Source organism: Mus pahari, chromosome 12, assembly GCF_900095145.1.
Source record: "Mus pahari chromosome 12, PAHARI_EIJ_v1.1, whole genome shotgun sequence".
NCBI lineage: Eukaryota > Metazoa > Chordata > Mammalia > Rodentia > Muridae > Mus > Mus pahari.
Window position 1 is genome coordinate 20,680,068 of NC_034601.1, and position 14,213 is coordinate 20,694,280.

A 14,213-nucleotide genomic window follows, 5' to 3' on the forward strand; every position below is an offset into this window, starting at 1 on the left:
AGGGAGAGGGAGAGGGAGAGGGAGAGGGAGAGGGAGAGAGAACATTAGAAGAAAATCTTTAAATCTTCTTTAGAAGATCATTTACAAGCAACAAATTGATTTCCTAGTCTCAAAAGACCAACTCAGAGACTGAAGCATCACTGGGCACAGGTCTGGGCTGCAGGAGGGGTACCTGGGATGGCCTGAGTCACTGGATAACTGCCCTGGAAACTTGCAGGATTAGTATGGCCTGTCATTGCTAGTTCGCTGTTGCCCTCTGCTGGTGAATCTCTTCATCTCAGGAAGCTGGAGCTGGAGTTCTCAGATGGTCTCTTAACCTGGTCCTGGAGGCTCCTTTCAACCAGCCAGAGATGAACGGGATGCTGGTGCTGAGGGCAAATAGGAAGTGATGCCCTAGAGGGCTGTGGGTCAAAGGGAGATAGGTCGCGTGTTTCTGTTTTTTGTGTTTGCTGAGACCTTGCTGGGTCCCGTATAGAGACCCAGGAATAAATGAGGTATCGATCCTGCAACAGAGGAAAGACTACTAAATACGCAAGGTGAGGATCAGCATATAAATAAACTGTCTCATACAGAGACAATAGTGACTAGGGCCATAGGAGAGGTACTGAAGACAGTGTTGCCGAAGAAACGACAACCTTATCAATCAGAGAAATGCAAATATTTTCCAAGTTTAAAAGTAACTATTTTAGTGGCTAGGGAAACAACTGTCTAATGACAGTGTTTGCTATGCATGTATGAGGAGCCAAGTCCAAATACCCAGAACCCACATAAAACTGGGCATTGTGGCAAACATCTATACTCTCACTCTAAGAGGCAGAGATAGGACAATCCTGATGTATTCTGGTCAGTCATTCTAGCCATTCTGTGAGCTCCAGTTTCAGTGAGAGCCCCTGCCTCAAAAAACAAATTAGAGAAGCAACTGGGACACTGGACTTTGACATATTCCACATGCAAGGGCATATATGTGTATGTGCCCATGCCAGACACACATGAATATTCTGTCTGTCTTCTTCTGCCCCTTCTTTCCATCTTTCTGTTTTCTCTCTGTCTGTCTCTATGTATGTTCATGTATGTGTGTGTATATATATATATATGTGTGTATATATATATATATATATATACATATATATAATACACACATTCATTTTCTCTACATATGCACATATACGCACATATATACATATATGTGTACATAAAAACATTTATAAATAAATAAATTGAGTTCCAATAAATAAGAGCACACTCAAGAAGAAAAATCATTTTGAAAATTCAGCATTTGAGAATAGTACTGAACATTAAGTTTTTAATGCCTGCGGCACTTCGATTTTACACTTATTCTTTCTCATTATTATGGCTTGAGCATTCCCCCAAAATGTACTGATATTTTTAATGTTCTATTTTTATGGGGGGAGGGATATTTCATTTTGTTGAAAATCATGATCAGAATCCCCAGAGAGCATGAGCAGCATGAACATACTGTACAAGATGAGTGAGACATAAATTATATAATCATAAAAACAACCATAAGATTTCATCCAGGATAAAGGAAATAGTGGGGCTCTGCCAGGGCATATCAGAAAGACTAGACGTGTTCACAGAGGCTAGGCTTCACTGCAGCAAGCGGGGGTGGAGCTCCAGTCTGTAGGCATTACCTAGACAAAGGCAATCAAAAACATAGCCTATAAAAGGTCAAGGTGTACAGAGGCTCTCAAAGTGCAAAACCCAACGAAAACCCGAACAAGCAAACAGAAAAACAGCAAAGGCATCAGAGAAGAATGTAGGACAAAGGCTGGGTCTGGAATGAAGCTGATGGAGCCTGACCTTGCAAAATAGGGCTAAAACGTTGCATCCTTTCCAGGCATGGTGGCACATGCTTGGAACCCCAGAACTTGGGAGATAATGTCAGAGTGTCCTCAAAAGTCTAAGGCCGACCTGTTCTGTCATTTGCCGTAAGAGCCACAGGAAACTACTGAAGCTTTTAAAGCAGAGTGAGTGGACCATTTTCTGAAAGCAAGCAAGCAAGCAATCTATAAACACACAAATGACAAAACTACAAATGAACCAAAAGTAAAACTCAGGACAGGAATGTCCTTGGTGAAGCTGGATGAGGAAGTTGGCAAAAAGTTCAGGGCCCAGGTGGTCACTAGCGTCAAGCAGGAAGCGGCTGTGGTCCTTCAATCCAGGCACAACAGTCTACCTGTCATGAATGGCAGATGGTGATGGAGGCAGTGGAGAGAAGGGTTTGTAGTGAAAGGGTAGAATTTGGCATGGAAGGTGGAAGGTTATATGTAAAGAAGAACTCCAGTGACTGAAGCCTACAGAAATAGATTGCAAGTTTTCTTCCAGGGCATGGCCCAGTGCAAGAGGACATTTGGGGAAGTTTGGGGAAGTTTGCTAGAAAGCCCAACTCTTGCAGTAGCAAGTAGGAATGGATACCCGAGTGGTGGTTGAACACACTTGCACACACATTAAGTGTCCTTTTTTTTGGAGGTGTCACTAGGGAGAGAGCCAAAACTAAGCCTTGATTTGATTGGATGTTTCGATTTTCGTTTCAAGTCCCCTGTGCATGTGAACCTGCTGTGTGTAACGTAGTGAGTGTTCCATTTCAGTTTGCACATCTTTAGAACCGGAGTGACTGTATCCAGTCTGAGGGGTTATTGTGGGGAGTAAAAGAGACCATTGAGGTTTCAGGTCTTAGTAATCTCCCCAAGAAAGAGCAGTTTTGTGTGGCTGCTATTTCTTACTCTGTGTTTGTTCTTATTGCCATCTGAACTTCAGGAGTATTAGTATCGGGACTATGTGGTTCAGTGTTTACATGAGTTCCTCAAGAAGTGAAGATATGACTCAAGTCCAAATAAACACCACCACCTAGGAGCTGGAGATGGTGGCCTAAGCTATTTATAGGCTTGGGTGTTTACTTGAATTCAGACATTCCGACATATAAATTATGCAGAGTCTGTGTCACAGCAGAGCACGCTGTGTTCCTAAAAAGAATTCTCCTTTTGCCCAGAATCCTTTACCTTTTAAAATAAATCTCATTATTGAGTGCTGACATTTTCAGTAAAACCATTCAAGCAAAAGCTGAAGGGTTTTTTTTCTATTTCTTTTTTTTTTCCTTTTTCTTTCTTTCTTTCTTTTTTTTTTTCTGAGACTAAAAACAAGTCTGGTGTATTAGGCAGCCCTGTATACTGCTAAATAGATACAATATATTTATAGAAGTTTATGTAGAGAGCTGATATGGCATCTCAGTCTCTCCATCTTCCTAAGGCAGAACATGTGAAGCTGGCTATCAAGAATTATCTCTCAGTAGAGTAGGAGCTGAATGTTGCTTGTATCTCGGGGTGAAAACCACAGAGCCACGCCTTCAGTGAGACCTCTCGGGTTCAAGGCTCTTCCTTTCCACCATAGTGTAACTCTGACCTAATTTTCTAGTCAAATGATTGCGCATATAACCTCCTTCAGAGGGTTGTGGGCACAGGGAAGGCTAATACTTGTAAATACACCATGGCCATTGTGCTGTGGGCCCATCGATGCTCAGCTTCTGTGCCCAACCCTCCTTGATTTTCCCCTACATTTTCTTCACCTCTATTTTCTTCTTTCATGCTTCTCCATTCCTCTTCCCATGGATGTATGTTTTACTTTCTCTTCCCCATCTTTATACTACAAAGAAGGTGGCATAGATCTTCAGTCACACAATGCCCCTTAATGATCTGTGTCCACACCACTCCTAAGCTGTTTAGAACCTTAATGGCGAAATTTCCCATATTCCTCCCCACAGAAAAATGAGGTAAGTTTTGTGTCCACTTCAGAGCCAAGCAACTTAAGCCAAAGGAAGTTTAAAGTCCAATCATACAGGGTTATTTAGTAATAGAAATTAATATTTCTACCCATACAGTCATTTCTCACAAAAGATACAAAGTCAAGTTTGACATCCACGTATTTGCTTATTTTCATACATTCATACACACTTTCTCATGCTCATAGGGTGAATGGCCCATACTTACATGAATTATGTTACCTTCTATAATCAGTATTTATTCGGTATGGCCAGTGTTTTTATGGAACCCACTGCTAAACACTTTGTATATTATTCTTTCTTAGAAATCATGAAGATTAAAAAAGTTCAGACAATAAACCTAGCCAGACCCAATGACTATATAATTCAATGAGCTTCCATACAGTTAATGTTGCCATTTGTATGAGAACTGTAGGGACTCACACTGGATTTTATACTTTCACTGTCAAATATCATTCTGTAATTATAATAAATTATAAGTAATTATAACCATGTAATAAAAATATAATAAATTTAAAAGAAAAGATAAATTATGTAGATAGATGTGGGAACAGAAAGGGTTAGGGTGCTCTGAGACAGCACAATAAGGGTTCAGGCTCAGAAAACAGCCTAAGAAACTGTTAGATTTGAAGTATGACTGGGACATTGAGTTTCCTCTGTGCTGTAAGAGGACTCTTGACAAAGGCCAGGCCATATAGAGATCTGTAATTTGTCTTAGGAGCCTTGGATTTGATGATAAGTTAAAGGGAGGCTATTCATCCAAGTAAAGGGAGCAATGCCATTCAGTTCACATTTTATGAAATCCACCATGGATACTGCTCAGGCAATGCTTGGGAGACTGGTGTCCATAGCAACCACTAGATTGATTATGTGTGATCAGAACTCAGACATAGATTGATCACAAAATAACCTTTCAGTCTTTTAGAAAAAAAATCACACACTAAAGCAATTTTAATAAGTCAGAAAGTTTTTTTTAAAAATTAACTTATTTTTATATACATGATATTTGGCTAGCATGCGTGTATGTGCCCTGTGTCTGTGTCTCGTGTTCACAGAGGCTAGAAAAAGGTGAAGTGTCCCATAAAACTGGAAGCACAGATGGCCGTGAGCCACCATGTGGGTACTGGGAATCAAACCCAGGTTCTTTGGAAGAGTAACCAGAGGGCTTAACTGCTAAGCTGTTACTCCAGGCCCATAAGTCAGAAAATCTTATATCCTGACAGATATGCTAGGTGGACAGGCAAGAACCGTAGAATGTGGAGAATGTGCAGAAATTACTTTTTCTTACTGTTTTCTTTCATGATTCTTAATTCACAGTCAAAATGTTTCACAAGGCACCCCGAAAAGCTCCCACTTTAGTAAAGAGCAAATCAAGTCAGTCTATACTGACCAAGCGTCTGCTGTTCATTTCTTGGCTATCTGTTCGCCAGATGGGGATGGTGAGATGGGCTTAGACTGTGGCGGTCTGCATTTAGGTCTGTTTCATCCCCGCATAACTAATAATGGTTCCTGGAGATCAGTGTAAGCTAATTGGTAGTGACAAGGACTTTGTGGTACAGCCTGAGTTGCCGGTATCATCGGAGGAAGACCGCTCCGTTAGAGTTTCCTGGCAAGCAGGGAGGACATGAAGCACAAATTGATTGGAGGCCAACATGATACAGACTTGGTTTTCCTCAAATGAGTTTATCTAATGGGGAACCATTTTGAGATTTATTTATTTATTATATGTAAGTACACTGTAGCTGTCTTCAGACACTCCAGAAGAGGGCGTCAGATCTCGTTACGGATGGTTATGAGCCACCATGTGGTTGCTGGGATTTGAACTCTGGACCTTCAGAAGAGCAGTCGGGTGCTCTTACCCACTGAGCCATCTCACCAGCCCCGGGGAACCATTTTGAACTCTGTACTCAAAAGATATTCATTTCCCTCTTGTTTGTTTATTTGTTTATTTTGTATTTTTTTTTGTTTTGCTTTGCTTTGCTTTATTCTTCCCTCATCTCCTATACCCGGGGCAGACTGTACTCATATGAGTTTATCTAATGGGGAACCATCTTGAAATCTGTGCTCAAAAGATATTCATTTCCTTCATGTTTATTTGTTTTGTTTTGTTTTGTTTTGTTTTGTTTTGTTTTGTTTTGTTTTACTCTTCCTTCTTCTCCTATACCCAGAGCAGACTGGCGAAGAATGGCAGTAGGTATTTCTTAGCCTCTCTTTCTTTCTGTGGTGCTTGATGTCTTACACTACACTGTTATTTGTACTCGAGAGGCTATGTAATAATTTCTTCTTCCCTGTGTTTGCTCCTACAGGATTGATCACTGGAACAATGAGAAGGAGAAGATCCTGCTACTCACAGACAAGACCCTCTTGATCTGCAAATATGACTTCATCATGCTCAGCTGTGTGCAGATGCAGCAGGTTCCCCTGAACGCCATCTGCCGCCTCTGTCTGGGCAAGTTTGTTTTCCCAGGGATGTCTCTGGACAAGTGAGTATAATGCTTCAGACTTGAAGAAGCTGTGAAGCAAGGCAGACATATGCAAGGAAATCAATAACATGGTCAATTGAGCAAAATAGGCTGGAAGAAAGCAGAGAGGAAGGGAAATCTTTCCATTAAGCGCATCAAAGTATTGAGTTAGTGTCTAATTGATGTTAAGCACTGCAGATGTGACTTTAAGCAAACTGGTACTCTAGAATAAGAACCTAAGTAAATAGCTAAATGTATTTAGGTAGGGAGAGCTATTAGAATAAAACTACGAGTTCCTTCTCAGTTCACATGGCAAACAATTAGAGAAATTTTCCTTGGAGAAGCACTTGAGCTCGTGTTTGCTGTTGGGTAGGAGTTACCTAGACTGGCAGATAGTTAAATAGTATTCCAAGAGGGAGGGGCAGCATAGGCTCAAAGAGTAAGGCAGGGCAGGCAGCATATGATATGGCTGGTGATTCATGTTATTCTGTGAAACTAGATGGACAGACCTCAACATAATCAGTAACTCTATAGTTATTTCAAACTCCTCCCTGGAGCTCAATAGTCTCAGGCCATTAACAAGGGACCAGTTGAGGTCTATAGAGGAGGAATGTTGGCTGACCTGGGTAAGTTGCTGTGTTGATCTTGGAAAGACGTGTATTTTCCAACCCCTTTAGATATCCTAGATATAAGCCATAGGATGGCCACCTTCACTGATGGGTGAAGGTGAGCTCTTCTCATAGAACTGTGTGCTCACAGAAGGTAGGCACCATTTTTGTCTTCTTTTAAGTACCTGGTATTAGGTTTGTCACATTCCGCGCTCCAAGAGCCGAGAGCACCTTGAACAAGCATGTGATTTTCTTTCTCAAAGCTTACCCTATCAAAGAATTGTGCTTAATTTTCTCTTTGCATGGGTACAGAAAGTAACTTAGTTTATTGACTTTTAGAACAGGAGGTTTAATAATAATTATAATTAATAATAATGATACACACTTAAGATATATTTCAGTGTTAGAAAATATTTATTTTAAAGACTACTGATTTCTTCTCCAGATCCTGTATCTAACATTCTTTACATGGATACTGGTAATTCATTTCCCACTTTTGAAGAAATTGTCTACAGATATAATATACCAACAGGTCTCTTTAAAATCTATACAGCTGAGGATCAGTCTCGGTTTTTACCACTGCCAAGTGTTACTGTCTAAACCTAATTAGCTAACTTCTCATGATGGATATTTATGTTTGTCTTTGCTAACTGTGCTCCTGTAAACACTCTTGCCTGTGGAACTTTGCATAAGTGTACAAATACATCTGCAGCCTAGAGTTCCAGGGGTGGTGATTTTTAGCTTAAAGAATTGTGAATCTTGATTCACAAAGATGGTCAAATGCCAGTGATATGAGGTGTAAATGTTGTTACAAGAGGATGTGTAATGAAACTTTTTTACTTTGCCACTCAACTAGATGAAAGAAATTATTTTTCATTTAGTTTGCATTACAAGAATGTGAAGGGAGAAAATTGTTTCTATAAGATGACCTTTTTGAACAGTATTTGTCTATTATGGTTTTTGGAGATGCTTGTGTGTCCGAGTGTATCATCACTTTTCTACCCTGTTCTTTTTACATATTTTGTTCTAGTGTGTCACAACACTTCCAACTTTATAACGTTATTTTAAGCCCCCTGATGTGTAAGTGTAAGAGTGATCATTCTGTCAGGGTTTTGAAATTTGTCTTATTGAGGAAGACACTATCTGGAACAGAATTATAACATGTTTCCATGTTTTGAGTTCATAATTTAGTTTCTAAACATGGCTAAGTTGCTATTTGGTCTAAAATTTGCTTGAGTAGGGAAATATTCAACGAGCTAAATAATTTTTCTCCATGAGTCACTCAGCAGTCCACCTTCCTCTCATGGTTTGAAATGCACCTGCAGTGTCTACTTCCTTCCTCACACATCTCCGGATAGTCCTACCTTTTTTTTATTGCATTCTGTTCATCAAAGCACAGGACAGATTTAATTATTCTATTGGACTCTGTTGCCATGTGTGAGGTACATTAGTCTGTCATTTGTTATTTTTGTGTTGTCAGAATTTAATACGTGCTTTGTGCTGTTTTCATACAAGAAGTTAAGAAATATTCTAGCCTTTATTTTTCTAGGAGATTTTGTTTATGAGTAATTTAATTCTGTCTTGAATATTTGATAGCATTTACACGGGGAAATCTTGACAGTACTAGGTGGAATAGTTTCTTAAATAAGATTATTTCATGAATATTACATAATTATACTTTCTTTGATTTACTTTAATTTTAGTGAACTGTGTTTTTCAAGAACTCTCTTCAGCATAATTAGTTGGGCTTGAAGGTATAAAGTTATTAAGAGTAGTCCTGTTTCCCTTTGATGTCAGTAGAATGTGCTAGTTAGTAATGCTTTCACTTCCTATGAAGGGTGTTCTGCATCTTCTGAGGTTTCTGTTTTGTATTAACTTTGTCCTCGATGGACACACCGTTGTCCACTTTTACACGCCTTTTAGCTGTACTTCCCTGCTGCTTGATTACTATTTACTGGAACTCTTCTGCTCTTTTCTCTACAGTTTTCCTTTCTTGTTCATCAGGGTTTACTTTCCCTCTTCTATAGCTGCTTAAAGAAGAAACCAAGGTTATTAATTTATTAATGTAGGATTTGTCTGGCTTTCTGTGATGAATGTTCAAAAAGTTATCATTTTAAATATGAGTTGTTAAGTATGAGTTTATGTGCACCACATGCATGTAGGAGGCCAGCAGAGGGCATTAGATACCTTGGAACTAGAGTTACAAGAGGTTGTGAACCACCTGTTATGGGTGACAGGAACTGAACCTGGATCCTCAACAAGTGGAGTAGTGTTCTTAAATGTTGAACCACTTCTCCTCCGTCTCCTCAATGTTCCTCCTTTATCTTTGGCAGTGCCAATGTTCTAAAGTTCTGTTCTAAATCGAATATTATTTTAGCACCTCTGTCATTTTAATACCCACTTTTTCCATTGAGCTTCCTTTCTCATTCTTTAGTCTCTAATTACTAACTCTCTATATTTACCAAATGTTTCATATAGCAAGCCTATACATCATATAGTTAATCTAGTCTGGTCACATTTACTTTTTAACTAGAAGAGCTACTCATTCCACATTTTGTAAATGGTGATTTTTAAATATTATTAAATAACTCTATCAATTATTAATATGACCTGGGCATACCCCCAGTAATGAAGGCAGAGTACTAGGGAATTTTTAAATCAGCTTAAGCACAATTCCTGGGAAAATTACCCTTAATCTATTTTTCTCTACACTAGACTGTTAATTCCCTGGCTGTACTCCCCAAATACTTGCTGTGTTTTGTCTCACCTGGGCTATTTCTGCTCCATCAGTCAGTCCTCGGGGACATTTCACTAGGACACATACTCCTAGTCCATCTCCTGTTCTTTCCATCTTTCTTTCTCCTTCTCCCTCTTTCTCCTCTCTTCTCTTCCCCTGTGATCCTTGCCTGCAACCATCAGCCTGGTACTAGTAACTCCTGCCTACTTCTATTCTTCCCACTAACTGTCTGTAGCCACTTTTATTTAACCAATAGCTTTAAATTGGGGAGCTAGGTTTACACAACAAAGGCTGGTGTACATGAGACTTTGCTTGTTGGTGGCAACTGGATCTTGGGGTTCAGAATTTAGCATTCTGAACACAGCAGTGCCAAACCAACCCCCAACAATTTTTTTTGTGTGTGTGTGAATTTTGATACCTGTCACTTGTTTCCTTTACTTTTGGTTTCTTGGTTCTTTTTTTGCTTATGTTTTGTATATTTGTATATTTGTATATTTGTCATAACTGGAATCTAGCCCATCCATTGGCTTTCATCTATGGTACGTGTTGTGGTTATGCTATGTGTAATTTTTAAAAATGGCATGCTTGCTCGGCTAGACTCTGGGATCAGCAGCCATCTGCGACTGTCTAGTCAGCACCAACCGCTAGCTAACATTTTTCCTGAAATTCCAGCAATTCTCAGAGAACAGCCGCTGCCTGTATTCCTGAGAGCACCACCCATTCCTCTTTGCCCAATGACAGCAATGGCAGTCTCACACATCTCCCACAGCTAGCTTCATCAAGCCTCAAGCCACTCCAGTTTCTGTTTGTTCCCTGCCCGATGTCAGCAATGGCCATCTCACCCACTTCCCTTTAGCCCTGTAGAAGGAAAACACTGGACACTTTTATATTTTCAAACTGACCGGGTAACTCAAAGACTGGGTGAACAACATCCTGTCCCATCCTCCTTGGCCTCTGCAGTTGCCAGTGGAGACTACAAACTATTGGTACACGTCTGTAGCTTCCTATCTGATACTCCACTGCCTGGTTCGACCTCTCATCCTCTTTGTCTCCTTCTCTTCCTGTTCTGCTCGGAATCCCGCCTTATTCTTTTCCCAATGATTAACTTCTGCCATCTTTATTGAGCCAATCAAAATGGGGAGAAGGTTCACATGGAATCACCTGAGTACATGATCCACTCTGTGTGGGGGCAATCCCTCTTGAGGAAACAGAATTAGCATCAAAATACAAACAACAGCAAGGCAATCCACAGCATGGTTACTTTATGGCAGAAATCATCAACCTTAACATTATTAGTGACTTGGACAGGTGAGCTTTTTTTTTCTGGGAAAATATTCTGCATTATATAGTGCGGCAGTATTCCTGAACCTAAGTGTGTACTTACCACTAGAGAACACTCAGGGTTCTTTGTCTCTCTCTAGTTTTGCCTTTTCCAGAATGTTACATGGTTGGATCTGTATAGACATCCTAGATTGGTGCCTTTGACACAGACATATTTACTTAAGATTACTCAATGCGTTTCATGGCTTGCTGGATCTCTGAGGATGATCATATAATCGCTTGCTTTTCAACTATGATTTAATGAATATTTTACATTTAAACACCTAGTTTTTTAAAATTTCAAATATTTGAAAATGATGTTTTTGCTCTCCAGGTTCCAAGTTCGATAAATGGTAAATGAACACCCATTGTATTTATATTCTCTCTCTTTGCCCATTTGTTTAGTAAGTTTTCTGGCTACTTGATCTATTCTGGGCTGAAAAAGAATTACATTTTCTTGTTTCCGTGGTAGTTTTACTTTTATCAATTTACATTATGGGTACTTGTAATGTGTTGTTTATGTGCAAACTTGAATAGGTGTTTAAGGTATTTTTAATTATAAACTGCCTCTTCTCCAATCCTTATGTTCTTTTCAAATGTTTTCATGGAACACCGTCAACTATTTTTAAATTTCAACTTTCTGATTCACTTTGGTTTTGATATTATGAGCATATAGTGCCTAATTAAATTGCACCTTATGATCCAGCGTGGAGGTTGTTTAAGACGAACTGTCTAAGAACAGCCAGATAGTAGCCCTGGTCTTAGTTCTTCCACCTTGATTTGTTATTATGGTTTAGACATATATTTTGTTATTAATGTTTACATTGTTTTAAACTCTGTGGTGCTTTTTCCAAATTTACATTTGTAATCTGTGTTTCATTTTACTGTTGACTGGTTCCAAGCCTAAATGAACATGATATTCGATATTTTTTATTCACTACTTCTGCATCATTAATTTTCAATACATTTTGCTTACAATAAGTATTATTACTTTAACGATTATTTTTCTTGAGTAATGCTTCCATTTAACATTGAGCCCCTACTCTGAAAGCTGAGTGCTCTGCATATTTCTTCAACCCTCCCTCCTCTCCTCCCGTCCTCACCTCTTTTGTTCTTTAGTTTCACCAAACACTCTTTACTTTTATGGAATATTTTATTCACTCTCCCATGAGGTATCCAGTTATTACTACTAGGAACTGATGTAATGCCAAGCCTCCTAGTTAACCTGTGTGGCTTTATCCGGATTTGTGTTCTGCAGGTACTGCTGCTGAGTGCCAGAGGTCTAGCATAAAGGAGTTCTTGAGTGAGCATTGTTGAGGATGAGTTAGCAGAACTTCCATGTCAGAGTGCTAGGTTAAGAACACCACTCTCAATTCCATTTCCAGTTTTTTGTTTGTTTGTTTGTTTTTCTGTGGGGTGGTTAACTTTATTTCTTCATCTTTAAAAAGGTGCAGTTAGTCGTTCTTCTGCTTCATTAACAGCTTTAGTGTTAGGTCCATTCTAATGACATGATTGAAAGCACTTTCTAATACACCTCATGGTTGCTGGGTGTTAACAAGCTCTGCTTTTCTTCTAGATTATATTTTTTGTTAACATGGAACTAAGTAGATTTATTTGATTGTTATCTTTGCTTCCAAGTGAGTTGGCCTTTCTCAGGTATTAAGTCACCACTCTTAGGCCAGGAGTGAGGCAGTAGCAACAGGTAGAGTAGGAGGCAAGGGAGAATCAGCTGTAAAAGAGCAAGACAAATGGACTCCTGAGAAAATCCTGGACAGAGTCCAGTGAGTTCCCTTCTTAAAAAACAACTAAGAACACTGATACCCTTAGCTGCCAGTGGAATTGCTGTTTAAGGGCTCCTGTCTCCACTGTAACCATTGACTTTCAACAACCAAGAATAATCAAGGCTGATTGGCTGCATTTTATGCTTAAGAAAATTGAGAGGTTCTGGGCTCCTGGAACCATCAGCTATTATAGTTGGTTCTACAAACCTGCTTCTTTCCTTCCTTCCTTCCTTCCTTCCTTCCTTCCTTCCTTCCTTCCTTCCTTCCTTCCTTCCTTCCTTCCTATTTATTAGAGTACATTGTTGCTGTCTTCAGCCACACCAGAAGAGGGCATCAAATCCCATTGTAGATGGTTATGAGGCACCATATGTTTTCTGTCACCATGAGGTTACTGGGAATTGAACTCAGGACTTCAGGAAGAACAGCCAGTGCTCTTAACCACTGAGCCATCTCTCTAGCACCTCTTTCTTCTTCTTTTTTTTTCCTTTCTCCTTTCTCTTGACTCCCTCTCTCCTTCTGTGCTCTCCTCTCCCTTCCCTTCCCCTCCCTCTCCTCCCATATCCTCTCCTCTCTTCCCCCACTTCCCTCCCCTCTTCTACCCTTCCCCTCTCCCTCTCTTTTCCTCCCCACTCCTCCTTTTCTTTTCTCTCTTCTGCTCCCCCTCATTCCAGTCTCCTCCTTTCTCAAGCCCTCCCCTTTCTTTTATGTTTGGCTTTGTTTATGTTTTTCTTGTTGTTGTTTTGATTTTTTCCCTCTACTCTTGATCTTTCTTCTCTTTATCTCTGCAACTCAGGGTGAAGACCTCATCTCCTGCTATTGGAACTATGCCTTTTCCTAAGACTTGCACAGAGGTCATCAGAATTGAATAAAACATGTACCAGTGTGTGCCATATGCTGGCCGTTACAAAACTGTTGTCTTAATTTGGTTTGGTTTTGGTATGAAGGAAATGAAATGGCACTGGCAAGAGAATCCTAAAGGGTAGAGATGACTTGTTGGTGAAATGAAAGATGAGAGATTCTCTTGGATTATAGCATTCACCATAGTGAAAGCCAGGAAGTAGCCCGGTCTCTATGATGGGAACCCAATATTATTTCTATATTAATTAGTTCTATTCCCAGATTCTAACTGAAAACGAATTTCATAATTGTGATTGAAATCTTTCAGAAAAAATAGATGCAGGTAAAGAGTGGCCTTTAATTATAGGAGTAAATCCTACCCATATATGCCACACCATGTGAATTTAGACAAATCACTAGTAATTTTGTTTTTCCTTTTGGGACAGAGTTTCAATGTTTGATCCAAACAGGGATCCAGTTGATCCAGTCATGTGTCATTATTCTGGATGTGGCTTTAATTCTAATGTGCCTCCAATTGATGAACTATCCATAATAAAATAATGATGTAACAAAATTGTATATATATATATATATATATATATATATATATATATATATATATATGTAAAACAAAATCCTTACTGACTACCTCATAGGTAGACCTAAGTGATC

General features: G+C 39.4%; 1 protein-coding gene across 1 annotated transcript in view; it reads left to right on the forward strand.

Moving 5' to 3' along the window:
* The window catches only part of Tprg1 (tumor protein p63 regulated 1), a 132,106-nt gene that overhangs the window by 59,852 nt on the left and 58,041 nt on the right, over positions 1 to 14,213 (forward strand). The window contains exon 4 of the mRNA XM_021210079.1: positions 6,103 to 6,279. Coding sequence (XP_021065738.1) covers positions 6,103 to 6,279 — 177 coding nt within the window. The remainder of the gene's footprint in view (positions 1 to 6,102; positions 6,280 to 14,213) is intronic.